The following is an 18,091-nucleotide window of genomic DNA, read 5'->3' as shown; positions in this document are numbered from 1 at the left end:
TATTCCTTTCAATAGCGCTGTTTCTCTTCTCCCTTTCAATAGCGCTGTCTCTTGGCCCAACCACAGTGGTGGAGCGTTAAAGCAAAGAGTATGTTCAAACAAACATGACTTCTTTCATGACATTCTTTTTAAAATTTATACATTAGAACTTTTTTGTTTCTGCCTATATGTTGTCCTCTCCGTTAATCTCAGGATTTCCATGCTTCACATTATTGCGTTACAGCGAAGAAGTGCAGTTGGCTGCCTTGTGTTACCTATATTGTTATCGACAGAATCGCTGGAGAAGCAACATAGCTTATTTTAACGATGCGTGTTTTTCTGCGATTAGCAGGTTAGAGCTGGGTATTGGGATATTCTTGTAACGTTAGGGTTCCTGTAACATCACGGCTAGCATCACACTCACTGCCACGAAAGCAAAATAAGGCTTAGGATGAACCGACCACTTGAAGGGGCACATGTGCACAGTGGTGTTCAAGTGAAGGCCAATGTTGAGAATTGCTGATGTAAACAATCGTTTGCCTGTATGTCTGACGATTGCTAGTCATGGGAAGGATTATACTTTTCTTTTTCTCGTCAGACACGAGAGGTTACATATTCGCAATTTAGAACGAATGATTCTTGGTTGGTTTATGTTGTGAGCGCGACCCATGGCGAACTCTTCATCTCTACACATCATCTCTTGTACAAATTCCTCATCTGTATTTATCATCATCAGCCACATAGCTTGTTCTTCTTCATCGTAGCTCGAGCTCGGTTGGAATAAATGGTTCCTTATAAGTGGTAGAAGGCGCTTTTCGTTCCCCGAGACCTCTCGCCCTTCGCAGTGGAGCTCCGCTCGGGTCGCCGCATACCACCTACTGCCATGTCTGCTCAAGACAATCCGAGCACGTCCGCTATATACTACCACCCCAGCACCACCTTCGCCATCCGTCGTGGTCATCCACAACCGCCACCGTGACCCACCAGCCTTCGCTAGTCTGCGGGGTGATGACGTCGAGGAATGGCTCGAAAACTACAACCAGGCAAGCGACTTCAGTAAGTGGGATAACTCACAGAAGTTGCACAATGTCCACTTCTACCTAACCGATGTCACGAAAACCTGGTTTTGGAACCATCAGCCTGATCTCCCCGACTGGGAAACGTTCACGCAGCAACTTCGTCAGATTCTTCGGCGCTTCCGCTGTTCGCACTGAGGTCGCGAAGAAGAAGCTCGGTGAGCGCGTCCAGTTCCCTGGGGAGTCGTACACATCATACATTGAGGATGTGCTAGCTTTGTGCAAACGTAGTCAGCGCCACCATGTCCCAGACCGACCGCATACGGCATAATAATAAAGGCATAAACACCGTCGCCTTTAGCGCACTCGCCACACAAAGTCCTGCCACCATCCAAGATGTAATAGCCACTTGCCAGCGCCTAGATATGGCTACGCACGGATAACACAGACCTCCGTCTGCCTTCAGCAGTAGAATTACGCACGATCATAGGTTATATCGTACGGGAGGAACTTCACGGGCGGTGCTTTTCCTGTGCGACAGAACCTGGCGTCGCCCCTTCTCCGACCGGCTTACGCGAGATAATCAAGCAAGAGATCGCCTCTGCGTCACGTCTAACGTGCTCCGACGGCCCCTGCGCTCGACAGGTGCCAACATATGCCGACGTCGCGGCTATGTTGCTCGATGACGTCTCCGGTCACCGCGGCCCCTCTACCAACAGACCACTATGTCCCTGTGGCTTCATTGTCGCCACCAGTGCGCGTACAGCCTTACCGCTCCGCTCCGCTTCCTGCTCGACCCATTTGCTACTACTGTGGCTATCGCGGGCATATCTCCCGGTCTTGTCGACGGCGTCAACAGGGTGAGCAACGTGGTTATACACCCGAAGAGCATACAGGCGTCCGTCCAGCGACGGGCTACCAGGGAACCTCCTACCGCTCTTAATTTCACAGATCACCCTTTCCTCCGTACCCTACCAACCCGCCTCTCAATTCTCGAGAATCTCGCCACAGGTCGCCTTCTCCACGTTATCGTTCCGTATCACCTCTCCGACCTGCTTCTCATGTCTCCAACGCCCACTCGGAAAACTCTCCGATGCAGTTTTAGGAGGGGAAACTGCATCCACCGGACAGCCTACAATTCCTCCAGAGCGACCGTCGAACTTGTTGTCAGTGCTTGCGGAAGGTGTGCCTGTCGAAGCTCTCACTGACACAGGTGCCGCCATTTCGATTATTCGGGTAGACTTTTGTTACCCGCCTCCGGAAAGTGATGACGCCTTAGTGCGGTCCGTCTCTTCGTGCAGCGACCAATGCCGTTCTTCGTCCCATCGCGCAATGTACAGTTCGCACATTCATTGACGGAATACGTCATCACATTGTTTTTGCTGTGTTTCTCGAGTGTTCCCATAAAGTTATTTTAGGGTGGGATTTCGTGCCTTCGGCGTCCGCTGCTATCTCTTGTCGTGAGTGACTCGTACACCTGAATGCCACCGGTTACTCTCTTGCCGATTATGAAGAACGCATGCGCCTCGTCACCTACTCCGATTATGTTCTTTGGCAATCTAGAGAAGAAATTATAAGTGTCAATTCCAGTGACATTTGGGATGGCGACTTTCTCATTCTTCCCTACGGTCACACGCTATCTAGATGAATTCTTATTACTCCTGGCCTTGTTCATTACTCCTGGCCTTGTTCATTACTCCTGACCTTGTTCGCTTCTCTCATGGCTCTGCATTCCTCACCGCGGTAAACCAAACTACCGAACCTGAACTGCTACCCCGTGGATCAAGTGTCACTTGCGCTGTTGATACACAGCCTAATGCAGTTGTTTCCCTTTCGCCTGTGCTACCAGAGTCAAAGTCGTCGCCACTCACTGCCTATTCCACACCGCTGTCCGCAACCATAAGCCCTGACCTGAGCGCTGCCTAGAGTCGCGATCTGCTCGCACTATTAGAAAAACACCGTTCCTTGTTCGACATCAATTCATCAGCCCTCGGCATGACGGCTGCGGAGACTCATCGCATACACACTGACGGCTCCCGCATTGTTCACCGGCGGCCGTATCGCGAAACACGGCCGTATCGGCCATGTTTCGGCCGTGTATCGGCCGTATCGCCGCGTGAGACACGGCCGTATCGGCAGTGTCTCACAAGGAGCGCGAAATCATCGAAGAAAATAAATCGGACACGCTTCGGCGGAATATCATACGACCTTCCTCGAGCCCCTGGTCCTCTCCAGTTGTTCTAGTGCAGAAGAAAGACGGTTCAGTACGTTTTCGTGTCGATTACCGTGCCCTGAACAAAATCACGCGCAAGAATGTTTCCCCTTTACCACGGATCAACGACGTACTATATTCTTTACAGGGTGCCGAATATTTTCCTAGTCTTGATCTTAAATCCGGCTACTGGCAGATACCGATGTCAGAGTCCGACAAGGAGAAAACCGCTTTTGCCACACCAGATGGGCTATACGAGTTTAATGCATGTGTTGCCCTTTGGGCTGTGCAATGCGCCTGTCACCTTCGATTGCATGATAGAGAATGTCCTGCACGGTTTAAAATGGAAGACCTGTCTTTGCTATCTTGACGACATCATAGTGTTTTCAACCACGTTCCCAGAACACCTGCAGCATCTTGAACAAGTGCTAACCTGCCTCGCAAACGCTGGCCTACAGCTTAACACGAAAAAATGTACTTTCGCAGGCAATACTATGAAAGCTCTAGAGCACTTAGTCAGCAAAGAAGGCATTCGACCGGACCCTGAGAAACTATCCGCCGTCCATTGAGCGTCCTCTGCGCCAAACAGACCTGCGCAGTTTTCTCGGACTGGCTTCGTACTTCCGGCGCTTCATACGTAACTTCGCTGCGCTTGCGTCTCCGCTCCATCAACTCCTCTCCAATAACACGCCCTTCGTTTGGTCCGTCGAATGTGAAAGTGCGTTCTTGACACTCAAGCAGGCCCTGACGTCCGATCCGGTACTGTGCCACTTTTACCGAAGTGCAGCTACTATCATTCACACTGACGCCAGCAGTCATGGCCTCGGTGCTGTTCTCCTGCAACGTGACCACCACCTTGAGTGAACGAGTCGTAGCTTACGCCAGTCGGACGCCGACTACTGCCGACAAAAATTACACTGTTACCAAACAAGAATGCCTTGCTGTTGTTCGGGCAGTGCAAAAGTTTCGGCCATACCTCCACGGTTGCCACTTTACAGTCGTCACCGACCATAACGCACTGTGCTGGCTATGGTCGCTAAAGAACCTGTCGGGTTACCTTGGTCGCTGGGTGATCCGTTCTCTTTCTCTTTTCTATTGTAGAAGATAATCCAAATACCAAAATACCCCAATTAAACTGCGAGGCAGACCAATTTCTCCTGTTACGATTCACTTAGAGCGGCCATGCCCGGACCACGTGCAAACGCATGGGAAACGGCGTGCCTAACGATCTCGATCGTCAACATCAGAATCAGAATCAGAATCCACTTTACTTCCAACACACAAGTTGGGGGCCCCCAGGCAAGAAGCTGTCGCAGACAGCTTGACGGGACCTCCTGGGGGCCTACAGAGAGCGACATGCAGTGGATTTCACCAATTCGAACAATTGTAAATCCATACAGTCATTATGAAGAAGAAATGAACTTGCTTGATACAGATATAGCATACATGGTGGACACTATCACAGAATGCATAAATACTGCAGGAAATGTAACAGCCAGGAGAAGACATAAAAGTTCATTGCTTCATCAAGTAATCACGCACCTCTGATTTAAACGCGCCGACAGGGGCACTGAAATCAATGTGAGTTTTTAAGAGGTTGTATAGTGTTGGTATGCAGTAATCCAGCCTAGAGCTACCGTAATTTGTGCGTGTACGCGGCATTGGTATTAGCCTGTTACGTATGCTGTAGTCATACGGGGAATGTTCAGTATCGTAGACGTGTCCGTCGCGAGGGTCAGAGATAAGTCAGAGACGAAACCTGCCATGCCGTCTTGCTACCATCTCACCCCCACTGAGGACGTTCACCCCACTACGGTCACCCACCCTCACTACTTCGTCTGGTTTGCCCAGTCCTGCAGTGGGGGCAGGAGAGGGGAAGAGCGCCCGGATGGTGGAGGGTATAATAAAGCCAGCAAGCAGCCACGTGGAGAACACTTTTGCTTTGCCCTAGCGGGCAGGTGCATGCACGCGGCACGTTTCTTAGATGTTTTCTTTGTGAACACATCGCTCACCCGTAATCATATATTAAACTTGTGTTATTTGTCTTAAATGCGAAGCATTTCTTGGCAAACATTTGCCACTTTGACTGGTATCTATCTATCTATCTATCTATCTATCTATCTATCTATCTATCTATCTATCTATCTATCTATCTATCTATCTATCTATCTATCTATCTATCTATCTATCTATCTATCTATCTATCTATCTATCTATCTATCTATCTATCTATCTATCTATCTATCTATCTATCTCTATCTATCTATCTCGCCGCCTACGTCTTGGTGCTCTCATGGTCGTATCGTTAACTTGGTATTTACCAAAACGGGCATAGTATGACAAGAGTGTATGACGAACAAAAATGATAGGTCATGACATGAATGTCATGACATGTGTGTCATGTAGGTCATGAAGCAGCTGCCTACGTCTTGGTGCTCTCATGGCCAATTCGTTAACTTGGTAGGTACCAAAATTGGCATAGTATGACAAGAGTGTATGACGAACATAAATGATAGGTCATGACATGAATGTCATGACATGCGTGTCATGTAGGTCATGAAACAACCGCCTAAAATGACAATGACTCAGCGAGAGAAGATGAACACTCACAAGCCACTTAAATGGGTTCTGACGCGGGTACTAAGTGAAGGAAACACTAAAGGATGACTGGCAGAAGTCATGGTCATGAGCATGGCTGAGCCAAAACTACAATGACACAGTAAAAAAAATAACACTTAAAAACCTACTGAAATAGGCTCATACGATGGTACCAAGTGAAGGAAAACTAAAGGATGGTGGTAGAAGTCATAGTCATCAGCATGACTCAGCAAGAATGACAATGACTCATGAGAATACATTAACGCTAAGAACCCACTGAAATGGGCTTTGTCATGGGTACTAAGTGAAAGACACACTAAAAGATGAAGGTAAAAGTCATAGTCTAGAGCATGACTCAGCAAACATGACGACGACTCATCGAGAAAACATTACCATTCAAAAACCACTGGAATGGGTTCGGACGTGGGTACTAAGTGAAGGAAAAGGCTAAAGGTTGATGGTTGAAGTCATAGTCATGAGCACGACTAAGGCTTTCGCCTTAAGGTATCTTCGGCCTAGCTAAAGGGGCTCCCGAGGAACTCATGACATGAATGTCATGACATGCTTGTCATGTAGGTCATGAAACAGCCCCCTACGTCTTGGTGCTCTCATGGTCGTTTCGTTGAACTTGGTAGGCTCCCCGCACACTGCTTCGCATAACATCGATTCCTACAGGGCGTGGATTCTGCCTGCTTTTTTACGTCGCCTCGTCTTCCCGGCTGGACCCTCACTGGCGGTCAACCTGGTTCATCTCCAAGCAGACGCTGTTGAAGGTTTGCCAAACGCCGACCCGCTGCGCAACTGTAAGGCAGTGGTAAGATCCATCACATACTAACCCGCACTGCAAATGGATGTCTGGCGGTGAAATATGGATCGATGAGCCTCCCCTACCAAGTTGCCACTGAATGCAGCGTTTGCGATGGTCTACGCCGGATTCTTGGCTGCAAGGCGGTGAGTGTGGGACTTTCTTTGCTGAGTTTTGCCACGTTTTGTTGAAGTGTCAGAATAGAACGGGTAATTCGAGCTTTTGTTGTCGCCTAGTCAGGTTGGGGCAAGATAGCTGTGTACAGTAGAAAGAGCAGCACTGAAAACAGCCATGAATTTGAAGTCGTTGGGTAAACCGGAGTGTTGGAGCTAGCGAAGAAGTTGTGCCTGGATGTCACTGTCGCACTCCGAAAACCAGAGTTGATTGAGGTTATTATTGCTCTAAAGACTGAGGATGATGAGCTTACGGAATGCCTAGAGATCATTACAGAGAGGGAGACTGCATAGAGTCAGGTAGAAGAGCGTGAAGAACGTAAAGAACAGGAAGAAAGTGAGGAACGTAAAGAGCGTGAGGAAAGGGCACACGCACTAGAATTGAAGCCACTCGAGGTCCGAAATGAAACTAACTAGAGCAGCAGGGCCGACGAGCAATGAAACAGTGCAGGAGAGCACGTATCTAAAGATGACAGAGCTAATGCGGACTTATAAGCTCGGAGAGGACATTGGTTTGTTCTTGGTGAGCTTCGAGCGGGCGTGCCAGAAGCAAGAGTTCTCTCGCGAGTTGTGGCTACAGCGTCTGCTCACGCTGTTACCGGGCGAGGCAACGGACGTAATCAGCTCGCTTAACCAGAGAGGAAGCTGAGGATTATGATAAGGTAAAGTCCAGTTTTCTGAGAAAGTATAGGCTGTCAGCGGAAGCGTTCCGGTGGAAGTTCCGCTAAACGGAAAAGGCTAGAAATGAGTCCAGAGTTTGCTATATAAGCTTATGTCAAACATGGAGGAATGGCTTAAGGAACAAAAAGCCTATGGTGATCGCGCGAAGGTTCTTCAGTGCTTTGCACTTGAACAATCTTGTAACCGGTTACCTGAGAACGTGAGCTACTGTGTTCAAGATAGGCCAGAAGTTAGCACGGTAGCCAGAGCCGCTGAACTAGCCGAGGAATGTGTGACGCGTTGGGCTCGCGAAGTCAGCGACGGTTGAAAAGGCGATCTCAATTTCAGGTTCGGCAGGCCGAAGCTAGGGCCAGAAAAGAGAAAGAACGAGCCTGTAATGATTGTATCGAAAATGTAGTACTTCCGGGTCGGAACGGACCCCTGGAGTTACAGCAGAGCAACAAAAGAAATTCGAAAAGAGGAAACCCTTTCTTTGCTACAACTGTAGGCGTGCTCCCTGGCCTGGTGTTGGGACATATTTACGGGGACCTCAACCCTTTGAAGGTACACCTACCTGTTCGGAAATTGCTGGCAGGGGACCGGCAGGCATGCTTCTTTTTACCATACCAGTTTATTCTCAGGAACACGGGAAAGTGAAAGCGTAACCCGTAAAGAGCATGGGAAGAATTTCAGGTCTGCCATTTAACACTTTATTTTTTTCCTCCTCCAGCACGTAGAAAAGGGGCTGGTCCAGAGTGTGTGTATAACCGTCGGAGGCACATCTCAGCGGTAGTGACGGTGTCTTCTCTCCCTCTAAGGTATCAGCTCAGAAATATCTCTTTGAGATTGGAGAAGCAATGCCAGGCGCTGTCGTAAGCATCTTGCTGGTTTTCTGGCTGAAAATTTTAAGTGAGAGCAAAATAAAAAAAATGTTCAGCGTTCCACATCCTTCCAGCTGCGAAAGCTGATGATTTATATAACTCTGAGTAGAGAGCATGCGTAGTATGAAAACGATGGAAGAGGTAAGCCGAAGCGTGGCATGGGCTCACATGACGCGCAGCGGATTTCAGCGCCCGGATTCACAAAAATCTCTTGCGCTAAAATTGTTCGTGAGAGAGAATTTCAGCCAATCTTGATGCTGTCCATCATCAGGCGTGGCTCATTAGGACCAATCGTGAATTGGAGCATCAGACATTAATTGCAAAAATAACTTACGAACCAAAAATCATTGTGAATTCGGTCGCAAATGTTAGCCTGGCGCACTGCAGCCGCTTCCGCTCTGTTAAAGGAGTACTCACGTGACGTTTCCGAATGCTTATTTTTTTACATTAAACGAGAGTTCTTGACCTGGAAACCCTATAAGGATAATACTGCGAGCCTTAAAGCGCGTTATGTAATTTTACTATAATATTTTTTACGAACCAGTTTCAGTTGTGTGTCCTAGTGGGTGAGTGTGTTGTGACGCAGAAGGTGGTCACATGGAACACTTTGACGTTTGGTGCTGGCTCCGGCTTGCTCGGTCGTCTGCTATGCTGCTACTCGTCGTGTGACCCGATACAGCAGCACAGCATGCGTCATAGTGGGCTGGAGCGAGTGGAAAAAACGTCCCCATGTTGCGCTGCCACGTGACCACTTTTTGCGTCATGACAACTCTTATAGGACATAAAATGGAAACTGGTTGCAGAAAAGTAATATAGTGAGCGATTTATGGTGCTCTGAGGGCTGCCAGTATTTTATTTTTCTTCTAATGTGTTGAGGAGCGTGCCTTCGCGCCAGAAACCTTACCCTTGTATGCCTGTGACGTCACATACTTCAACAAGGCATTTTTTTTTCTTTTTTTATGGGAGAGGGGGGGGGCGCTATGGCCTTTAAAACGCTCTTGCTAAGTTGAGCTTCTTGAACTTGATAAGTTGAGCCTTTGGCTTTTGTAGCATACAGTGAAGTAGATTTTTACCGATAACAATTTCACTGGGCTTGAGCAGAAGTCGTCACAATCTATGACGTCATGCTAGGCTGGAGCGGAAACTTTAAGGCGGTGGCGCCACCCGTCTTTAGGTTCTGAGTCTTCTCTGGCTTGGCAAGCCTACTCTCAAGGCAAGAGTGTGTTTTTTTTTTTTGGGGGGGGGGGGGGGATTGTTGAAAGGGTAATTTACTACTACAGCTCAGATTACTTTCTGGTTAGTCTTCCTTCACTAACTAACCTTTCTAACCAATAAATGTAGGAGACATATTGCAATTTGCGAATTGAAGCCGATGAGTTTGCATACCCATGAAAGGGAATTATTGGGCTGGTACCAATTTTGTGTTTGACAGAGGCGCTTATCTCAAAACTGGGGCTAGTTTCAGGATTAACTCCAAGCAGATGTGTCTTGAGAACTCACTGGTTTCAATTCTGCGCTTAGCCGCCTTGGTGGCATAGTGGCTTTTGGCGTTGCCCTGCTAAGCACGAGGTAGCGCGATCGAATCCCGGCCGCGGCGGCCGCATTTCGATGTGCGCGAAATGCAAAAAACGCCCGTGTACCGTGCGATTTCGTGCATGTTAATGAACCGCAGGCGGTCAAAATGAATCTAGAGTTCCCCGCCGCCTGAAAACATTCAATCGCAGTGTGCTTCCTAATGTGATTAGTTAAAAGATAGGATAAGTGAAGTTTTGTTGTTTGTTCATGCTTATATCTGCGGTATTTAGCATTAATGATAAAGACTGACAGTTGAAATGTTATTTCATATTTAGTATAATATGAGCCATGGGGCTTGCACCCTGTCAATTCTTAATTTCGCTCATACAGCTATCGCTCTAAAACAAGTGAACCTACGAGACATTGACGAGTGTACAATTCTGAACAGGAGTATTTAATAAATTCTGACTTTGCAGTACCTCTCGTATGTATTGCCACAGCCCACTCAGCCGCCCAGCCGCTTCTGCGGTGTCAAGTAGCCTCCCGGATGCTGTTCCGGTTAACCACCGTACGTTTCTGACTTTGTATCGCCTCTCTATTGCTTGACACTACTCAAAGGGATAACACTTTGTGAGCATGGTCTCTATGCAATACATGATGCAATAAAACTTATGGAACGAGCAGTAAAAAAAAAAAAAAAGAACAATGCAAATAAATGTCGAGGAAGGAGCGCTGCACAAAAGTGTCAGTGCAGGATAATGTTTCTTCGGCCTAGTTAAGCTTTTGTTCTTATAAAAAAAAATTGGCACTTACAGGCAGCTCCTTGATCCACGCATTTATCTAAAGGATAAAAATGAACCTGTTAACTTCATACGAAGCAACTCGACGCTCGCGTCTGCTGTGGCGCTTGATCACAGAATGATTACGAAAAGGACTGAGTTTCAGACTAATCTAACAAGAACGCAATGTGACAGTGCATTATCTGAACCTTTCTGGTGATGACGAGCAGTACATTGACTTTTTTGACGATTTGTCAAGGCTTCAGTGAAAGAAAACGCTCACCCCGGCTTCCTCGTTCGTTCTTCGTGGTTCAATTCTACTACACGGTATACCGTCGCAACACTTCTTATTGAGCGGGTAAATTTTCTACGTTTACAACTGATCAGTGTTAGGTCATTTGTGCTTCATGTGTAGCGCGCGGTAGCTCCGCAACATTTCTTTCGAGCAGCTAACTGTTTCACATCTAGAAATGATAAATTTTATCCTGTGCTTTCTCGTGCATTATGAAGCCTCTGCAGATTCAAGTGCGCTTATCGCTGAATCTAGATGTTACCTTGGCAGCAACAATCATTACGAGCGACTATTGTCTCTGCTCTAAACAATTATTTCGATGTTTATTGCTATCATAACAGCCGAGCGGTAATATGCAGAAGGTAAATGTAGAATAATCGATGGCAGATTTTTAAAAGGCTTAGCGCAAGAAACAAGGAGGCTGGTCAAAGCCACAAGGGCAAAGCACAGCAAATGTCATGTCCTATATTCAATATTCTCATGCTCGTTAAGAGCCGTACCTTCAGAACACACCCAAATAAGAGCCCCATTTCCCCTTCTATTATGAAAGTATGCCTACAGCGGACGCCAGAAGCACAAACACACGCACACGCGCCTTGCAGTAGCATTTTATAAACGAAGAAGAAAATCTAAGGAAGGTGTAAGTGATCTTGCGGGTTTACTGAATAAATGGAGCGTATTGCACGATGCTATCTGCTTCGCGCGCTATAATTTTGGTACTAGCTCTACCAAACTCGTTGAGAAAGTACCTTTCTCACAACAGTGACCTTAGCCATTCATAAATAATCTTTAATCGATCACTTAAACTGCGCCGCGGAAATACGAGATTGAGTTTTCGTTTCCTAAGGTATTCTCGAGCGATCAAATATAATATAGATAACAAGCTCTGTCTGATGTATCTACCGAAGCACAAATAAATAAATAAATAAATAAATAAATAAATAAATAAATAAATAAATAAATAAATAAATAAATAAATAAATAAATAAATAAATAAATAAATAAATAAATAAATAAATAAATAATAAATAAATAAATAAATAAATAAATAAATAAATAAATAAATAAATAAATAAATAAATAAATAAATAAATACTAGCACGCTTGTAAAGAGGCGAACACAAGTTACCCATACAACGCAGCTTTCGTTTTCTTAAACATAAATATGGCTATGGCTGGAATAGCGTATAAAATTGAACAAGCTTTCAACAGGATGTTACGAGATTCGTTTCATCAGAGAAAACTAGATCTGTCTTAGAGACCGACATCGAAGCGAATTTTGCGTTTGCGCTCTAAATTGCCGAGACAAACGTTATAAATGTAGCAGCATAATAAATGTTATGTCCATAATGCTTGTAATGGTGTTAATTCGCAACTCAGGAAATAGCAAATTTTAATTTACATTAGACTTTTCAAAAAAGACTAGGTTTACAGTCACATATATCAGTATTAGCTTTAAATGTCTTCGCAAAACCTATAGTTGAATAAGAGACACTATAGAGCTGCATTTCATGCAATGCTTTCCAAAAAGTTAGCATAATAAATGACTATATATGAGCATAACTAATTGCAACTTCTATTCTGTGCCCTTAAAAACTCTCCAAGGATGCCTGTTCTGATTACGATTTTTATGAAGCTTAAGAAGTAATAGTCTTTTGATAGAACTGAACAAAAAAATTCTCCATTTCATGCTCATCGATTTTAGATTCTGCAAACTGCGCCGTTTTTATTTCAACTGAGGCCGCATTTATATTGCGAACAACAGTAACTGCGTTTTACCACAAACTATAAATGGAGCAAATTCTATTCAGACTGGTTCAAAAGTCGCTTGGAAACACCATTCATCTGCTCTAGAGTACGTTCATTTGGAAGAGCCTATACAAAAATGTTTAATACCAAAAACAAACGGAAAGAAGCTGCCACAGCACACCACATTCCAGAGTTCTAGCGGTGCTAATTTCTCTCTATAAATATAAGAGAAGTTCAAAACTCAGTGCACACGAACCATGGAGTAGCCATCGTCGTTATTGATTTCACAGAACAGCATGATGGTCTGCACAATGCTCATGCCATTGAATAGGGACGTTACCGACTCCTCCACCTGTTTGGAAAACTGTAGACAGTAACAGATACAATGCAGGTAAGTTATCCCACAGCAGCAGCTGACATTTGGGAGGTATCAACTCACATGCTGGGATTAAAAAAGAAAGAAAGAATGAATGGGGACCACAGCAGACTTACGCGGCTGCCAGAATCACAGCCGAATTTCCAGCGCAGTCACTTCTTTTGAGCTGTTGTATAAATTACTGAATATAAATGGCCGTATTTGAACAGCTAAGTTTAAACTTTGGCCGCATATGTCCCATAATATCGTTCCAATTTTCCGCAAGTTCAAACTGGATATCACATATCGTTTTGCCAGGTCACCTTAAAAACATGCCTATATGACAGTTTCGACCAATGTAATACGCAATTTACTGCAAAGGCCATAATTAATCGAAACATTCCTGCCCGTGTATTATGCATACCATAGACCCTATATACTTCTCCCAAAGATTAACTGCGCACAGCAATCCGTTCTTCCTGTACAGCAGGCAATCATTCTACGTACGTGGTTCGTAGAACACGCTTATAACGCTTTGGAACACGCGTATTAATAATCTGCTGCCAAGGCTGTACTTACGCACATCATCCATGACATGACTTCTATACCTCGAGAGTTCAAATTTGGTATCAGTTTCAGTTCTTTCAGGGCACTAGCAAAACGATCATATGTTTTCGTACACTTCCACCAGCACAAACCATTCCGTTGTAAAGTATGAGCCTAGTATAGTGTGTGACATTGGAGTCACGAAACCGATAGTAAAAGTTTGAAAGTGGCTACTGTGAGCGTGCCAGACCTTCGGAAGGCGCCAAAGGGGCAATACCAGAATGGCGCTCAATATCCTGCATTTCGAGCAGTAGTCTATCCGAACATAAACTTATGACGAGATCGAGGACTTGATGATCGCACCTGGAATCCCATGTAGAAAAGATAACTTCCAACAAAGCCTTGCGTGTTTGAACTCTCAACTAGTACCACTTTCTTGCTTATATGCAAAAAACTTTATAGACTTCCGGTGTCAAACATCCCACAAACTTTAATAATTGAAATACTTTAGCCCAGCGTAATGTATTTTAAATGAAAACGCAGTTATAACTCTTCCTTGAGAAAGAGTTATGTACATATTGTAAATGTCTATTGTCCTAATATACAGAAACAGGGAGGTAAACACGATGTTTTTCGTTTTTACAAGTGCAAAATTAATTTTTCTTATCGAACACGACATGAAACGAGCGTATTCGCCGGCATAAGCAAGCACCAGTGGAATGAGAGTGGTAGTTTTTGTAGATCGCAGTTGACGCCCCCCCCCCCCCCCGCTCCCTTCTCCCCATATCGACGTTCATTAAAAATATTTACAAGCAGCGCCATTTAGTTTTGAAAGAAATCATGGAAGATTAGCACATTCACCTCATTTTACCCGGACAATCATTCGTAACAGCTATTACACCGACCGGCAGTTTTCTGTGGCATCTCTCGTTCCTTGCTTTTCTTAATGCAGCGTGCTTCACTTAACTAGGGCCAAACTTTAAAAATCTGCAAATGCTACGTAGCTGGACAGAAGGTAATGCTGTTTGTCGTCAGCTTGGAGATACTAAAGTTTATTTTTTTTTGCATTCCGCCTAATCATAAAATTAGTCTCAATTAATTATTCAACTTCTCTATGTTACAATTAGATGAAAAGTGTAAATGAGAAAATTGTAGAGCAGCGCGAAGAACTCCCGATACAGCTTTCCGTTGCTCAATACATGCTACATAAAAGTGTTTTTTCCGAGCATAAAGAAGCCCGTCAATACACGCGAAACTGCCGCGCGACTGGACGCTCGTGGTAAAATATAACCAAATGCAAAAAATAACCTGAGTATCTCCAAGCGACGACAAACAACATTACCTTGGTTCTGTCCAGCTATGTAGCATTTGCATAATTTTTAAGTTTGGTACAAGTTAAGTGAACCACTCTGCATTTTTTTATTACACGCGCGCTCCGCAACGCTGCGGGACAGTACATTGCGGGATAACGGTGAGTAGAAGAGTAATACGGAAAAGCAGAGAACTTGACTGTTGTCAGTGAGTGCTTTTCCTGTCAACTTCTCCGCATTTACATATTACCCTAGCGCTCAAATTTACCCAAAATGTCTGAAGCCTGCTGGTACGCTATTTGTAAAAAAAAAGGAAGATATTGCTGTTAAGATATTTGCTCATGTGCGGGATCGACAGCGTTCTTTGAGTGGTGATATGAAAAAAAAAAACGAATTCCCTAATATGACTCGTAATCACAGTTGTTTAGAATATCTTGTTTAGTGAGCTTATAAATTGATCTTTAGCCAACTGACCGTCACTTCGCTATATTCGCCGTCCTTAGCTTACTTTAAGAGTTCCTTGTAATTCGCTATGTTCGGGCCCGAAAGGTTAGAGCAAGCACAATACACTGGTTATATACGCTTCAAGGATATTAAGAAAGTGCCGCTCATGGTGATCTGGGAGCAGGTGCCATTGGCGTTGAATCCCGTTTTCATTCGTCTACAACTTCTCTATTCATGATCCAGGTCTCCTGCAACTACTTACATCTGATGGTAAGTGGCTGAAGTAGCATTTAGAAATTCTTGCAATCTCGGATTCTTCGTAAGCTGAAAATAAACGAAGAAACACAGTAGGGGGAGTCAATTGCAATATGATGATTATCTGCCACCACCAACATAACAGAAAAGCCTAGTACATGCTTGGTTTCGTTGACCGTCAGCCTGTATGACGACGTTATATTTGATCTATATTTACGCACTTTCACTGTTGCAACTCGGTTCACCGTTTCAGTTAGAAACCAGGATAACGTGTCCCTTGGCAGTGGCCGTTCTTTTCACGGAGAAAATAGACATAACGCGCTTTCTGCGACGACATATTCTTGTATACGCTACATTTGCTCTTTCATATGGATACCTTCGAAGCTCACATAATGATCAGTAGATGTTGACTGGACTTAAGGAACACCCCTACTACGGTACAGCCAATTGAAACTAAATATGGTCTAACGTTATACAGAATACATAGCGCCGTAAGAACAAAGGACAGACCGGTCGAGACAGGACAAGCGCTGACTTTCAACTAATCGTCTAATGAACACTAAAGCTCTAACCATTATGTTTTGTATAAACGCCGGTTGCTGAGAGCGTGGTCAAAACGCCCACAATAAGGTAGATATCTTGTCAAAGTTAAAGAGCTTACGTGAGATAAGTGATGCTATTGATAGAATAAATCTTATATGGGCAATTATCGCTGTTTATATACACTCCTAAGCGATTAGCATATGAAAAAGTTCAAACTAAGCACGCACCTGGCGAGGCGCCGACGGAAGTGGACGTTTTTATGCATGGGATATATCACACGCAATGCCACTATCTTCACGTAGACTGCTATGTTTCCCCACTACAAGCCGTGTGCGTCGCTTTTTCTGTTACAACCGCTCCAGTCGCCGAGCCTCAAGCGACCGTACACGGTAACCTGAATCCAAGAAGTGCCGCAGAGCGTGGGTATAGCTTCAGCGACTCACGCAAGCACGACACCTGCAGCCGCCAAGCAGTATGGTTCGTATGTATACAGTGCCTAAACAAAGCATCTCTGAAAGACACAACATACGCTCTGACAAACATAAAACAAGTTTGTTCTCGCGCCTCCGCCTTCTCCACGCCATTTGAAAGACTGGTATCTGTGAACAGACGTCTACAGCAGCAGCGATCGGGCGTGTCGAACTTATGACACGACGACGCCAAAAGTTGGAATTATTTCTGTTGTCGTTGTCAGGGTTTTAGGCCACCTCGTGGCCTCTGCAACACTGCGGTACCATTCCATTGAAAACTTGATACTGGAGTTTCTCGGAACGTGTTTTATGCCACTGGGAACGGCGTTTTCTGAGGATGCGTACCACGGACAATAGCGTCACGAGTTTCCTTTTATTTATTCGGTTGTCCCGGCTTCGACTTCGTGGCTGCACCCAGATTAGCTTCGTTCACACGAACTCTACGCGAGTAAGAAGAAGTTGAGCGTCACTTAGCCCAACCCGACCGCATTTACATGCATCCTATCGAGCGGACTGCATGGGCGCGCCAACCTACTCCTTGCAGGCGGGCTGACCGAACTCGCCTCGAAACTCGCTTGGCGCGACACGCTTGCGTTTACATAAACGCAAAGACTAGTTTTCGTCCTTGCAAGCCGACTCGATGCGATTTCATTGGGTTTATGAAAATGTAGTCATATGGGAAGCGCACCACATAGACATCTCCGAGAAAGCGTATGCACAAAGCACAACACTAGCTACTTTTATAGTTTTCACATACAAAAAAAATAAATAAAATAAAATAAAAACAAACAAACGTGAAGAACGGAAACGTCACTCACAGCATATGTTCGCGTCAGGCATGTAGTTTTTCTTTTCCCTCGTCAGGCGACGTTCTCCGCAAGCGCCTCCCGTGAGGAGAATCGCCACGGCAGAGAGTAACACTGCCGCCTTCATAACAGCTGCAGTGGCGAGTTTCGCAGTATGCCTGCGGCAAGCGACGATGCTCGCCTCCTTCCGCGTCCAACGAGACTTCGTCGATGACGGAAAATACGAGATCTATACGCTATAAAAGAGAGATGCAAAGGCATATATGAGGGTCTCGGGTTGAGGGAAGCCACCAATGAGGGTGCTACTGTAGCAGACAGGAGTACCAAAGACCATTCGTTTCGGCGCAGACACCTCCTCAGTCTTTAACAAATACGCAAGCCTTAAAGAGCAAATTCTGACGTGGTGTACTGCGGCCAACCCGTAGATAGCAAATTAGGTGTAATTGAGCTAGTATTGGTACTTTAACTTACCCACGCAGCGTGCAGATGTGAAATTACTCTTGCAGGGGACCAGGTTTAAAGTAGGGGTGCCATTGTCACCGAAAATAAAATGGTCTGGGGCCCTTTGGACAGCTACTGCCTACCATGTCGTCTTAGGACAGCTCAATAACTGCTCACGCGGAACGACGGCAAAGGGCTTTTTTTTTTTTTTGGGGGGGGGGGGGGAAGAGGAATAAAACTAGAGAAAGGAGACAGATGGAGT

At 45.2% G+C, this 18,091-nt stretch overlaps 1 protein-coding gene across 3 annotated transcripts; it reads right to left on the bottom strand.

The window, feature by feature from the left end:
* Window positions 1–7,637: 7,637 nt before the first annotated feature.
* Window positions 7,638–17,610, bottom strand: LOC119462689 (uncharacterized). 3 transcript variants are annotated; one of them, XR_007468342.1, is made up of 5 exons: window positions 16,340–16,426; window positions 15,577–15,638; window positions 12,916–13,023; window positions 10,653–10,679; window positions 7,638–8,339 (listed from the first exon to the last, which is right to left on the bottom strand). XR_007468342.1 is itself a non-coding variant. In XM_037723991.2 (5 exons), exons 1-5 carry the CDS (start codon window positions 17,513–17,515, stop codon window positions 8,265–8,267), a joined length of 387 nt encoding a protein of 128 aa, XP_037579919.1. In that variant the 5' UTR covers window positions 17,516–17,607; the 3' UTR covers window positions 7,638–8,264. The 3 variants fall into 3 exon arrangements, 2 of the variants coding, with proteins under 2 accessions (XP_037579919.1, XP_049528278.1); XM_037723991.2 differs by lacking the exon at window positions 16,340–16,426 and adding an exon at window positions 17,401–17,607; XM_049672321.1 differs by lacking the exons at window positions 10,653–10,679; window positions 16,340–16,426 and adding an exon at window positions 17,401–17,610.
* Window positions 17,611–18,091: the final 481 nt, after the last annotated feature.

Source organism: Dermacentor silvarum, chromosome 8 (assembly GCF_013339745.2).
Source record: "Dermacentor silvarum isolate Dsil-2018 chromosome 8, BIME_Dsil_1.4, whole genome shotgun sequence".
In the NCBI taxonomy this organism is placed as follows: domain Eukaryota; kingdom Metazoa; phylum Arthropoda; class Arachnida; order Ixodida; family Ixodidae; genus Dermacentor; species Dermacentor silvarum.
This window is presented reverse-complemented; position numbering and strand designations above follow the sequence as displayed.

What these genes read in the sequence shown, in the direction of transcription:
- LOC119462689 (XM_037723991.2), bottom strand. Translation starts at nt 17,515, where the DNA reads ATGAAGGCGGCAGTGTTACTCTCTGCCGTGGCGATTCTCCTCACGGGA. An exon ending in GCCTGACGCGAACATATGCT is followed by an intron (nt 15,639 to 17,400) that starts GTGAGTGACGTT and finishes GTTTATTTTCAG; the next exon opens with CTTACGAAGAATCCGAGATT. An exon ending in ACGACGATGGCTACTCCATG is followed by an intron (nt 10,680 to 12,915) that starts GTTCGTGTGCAC and finishes TTTATCCTTTAG; the next exon opens with ATAAATGCGTGGATCAAGGA.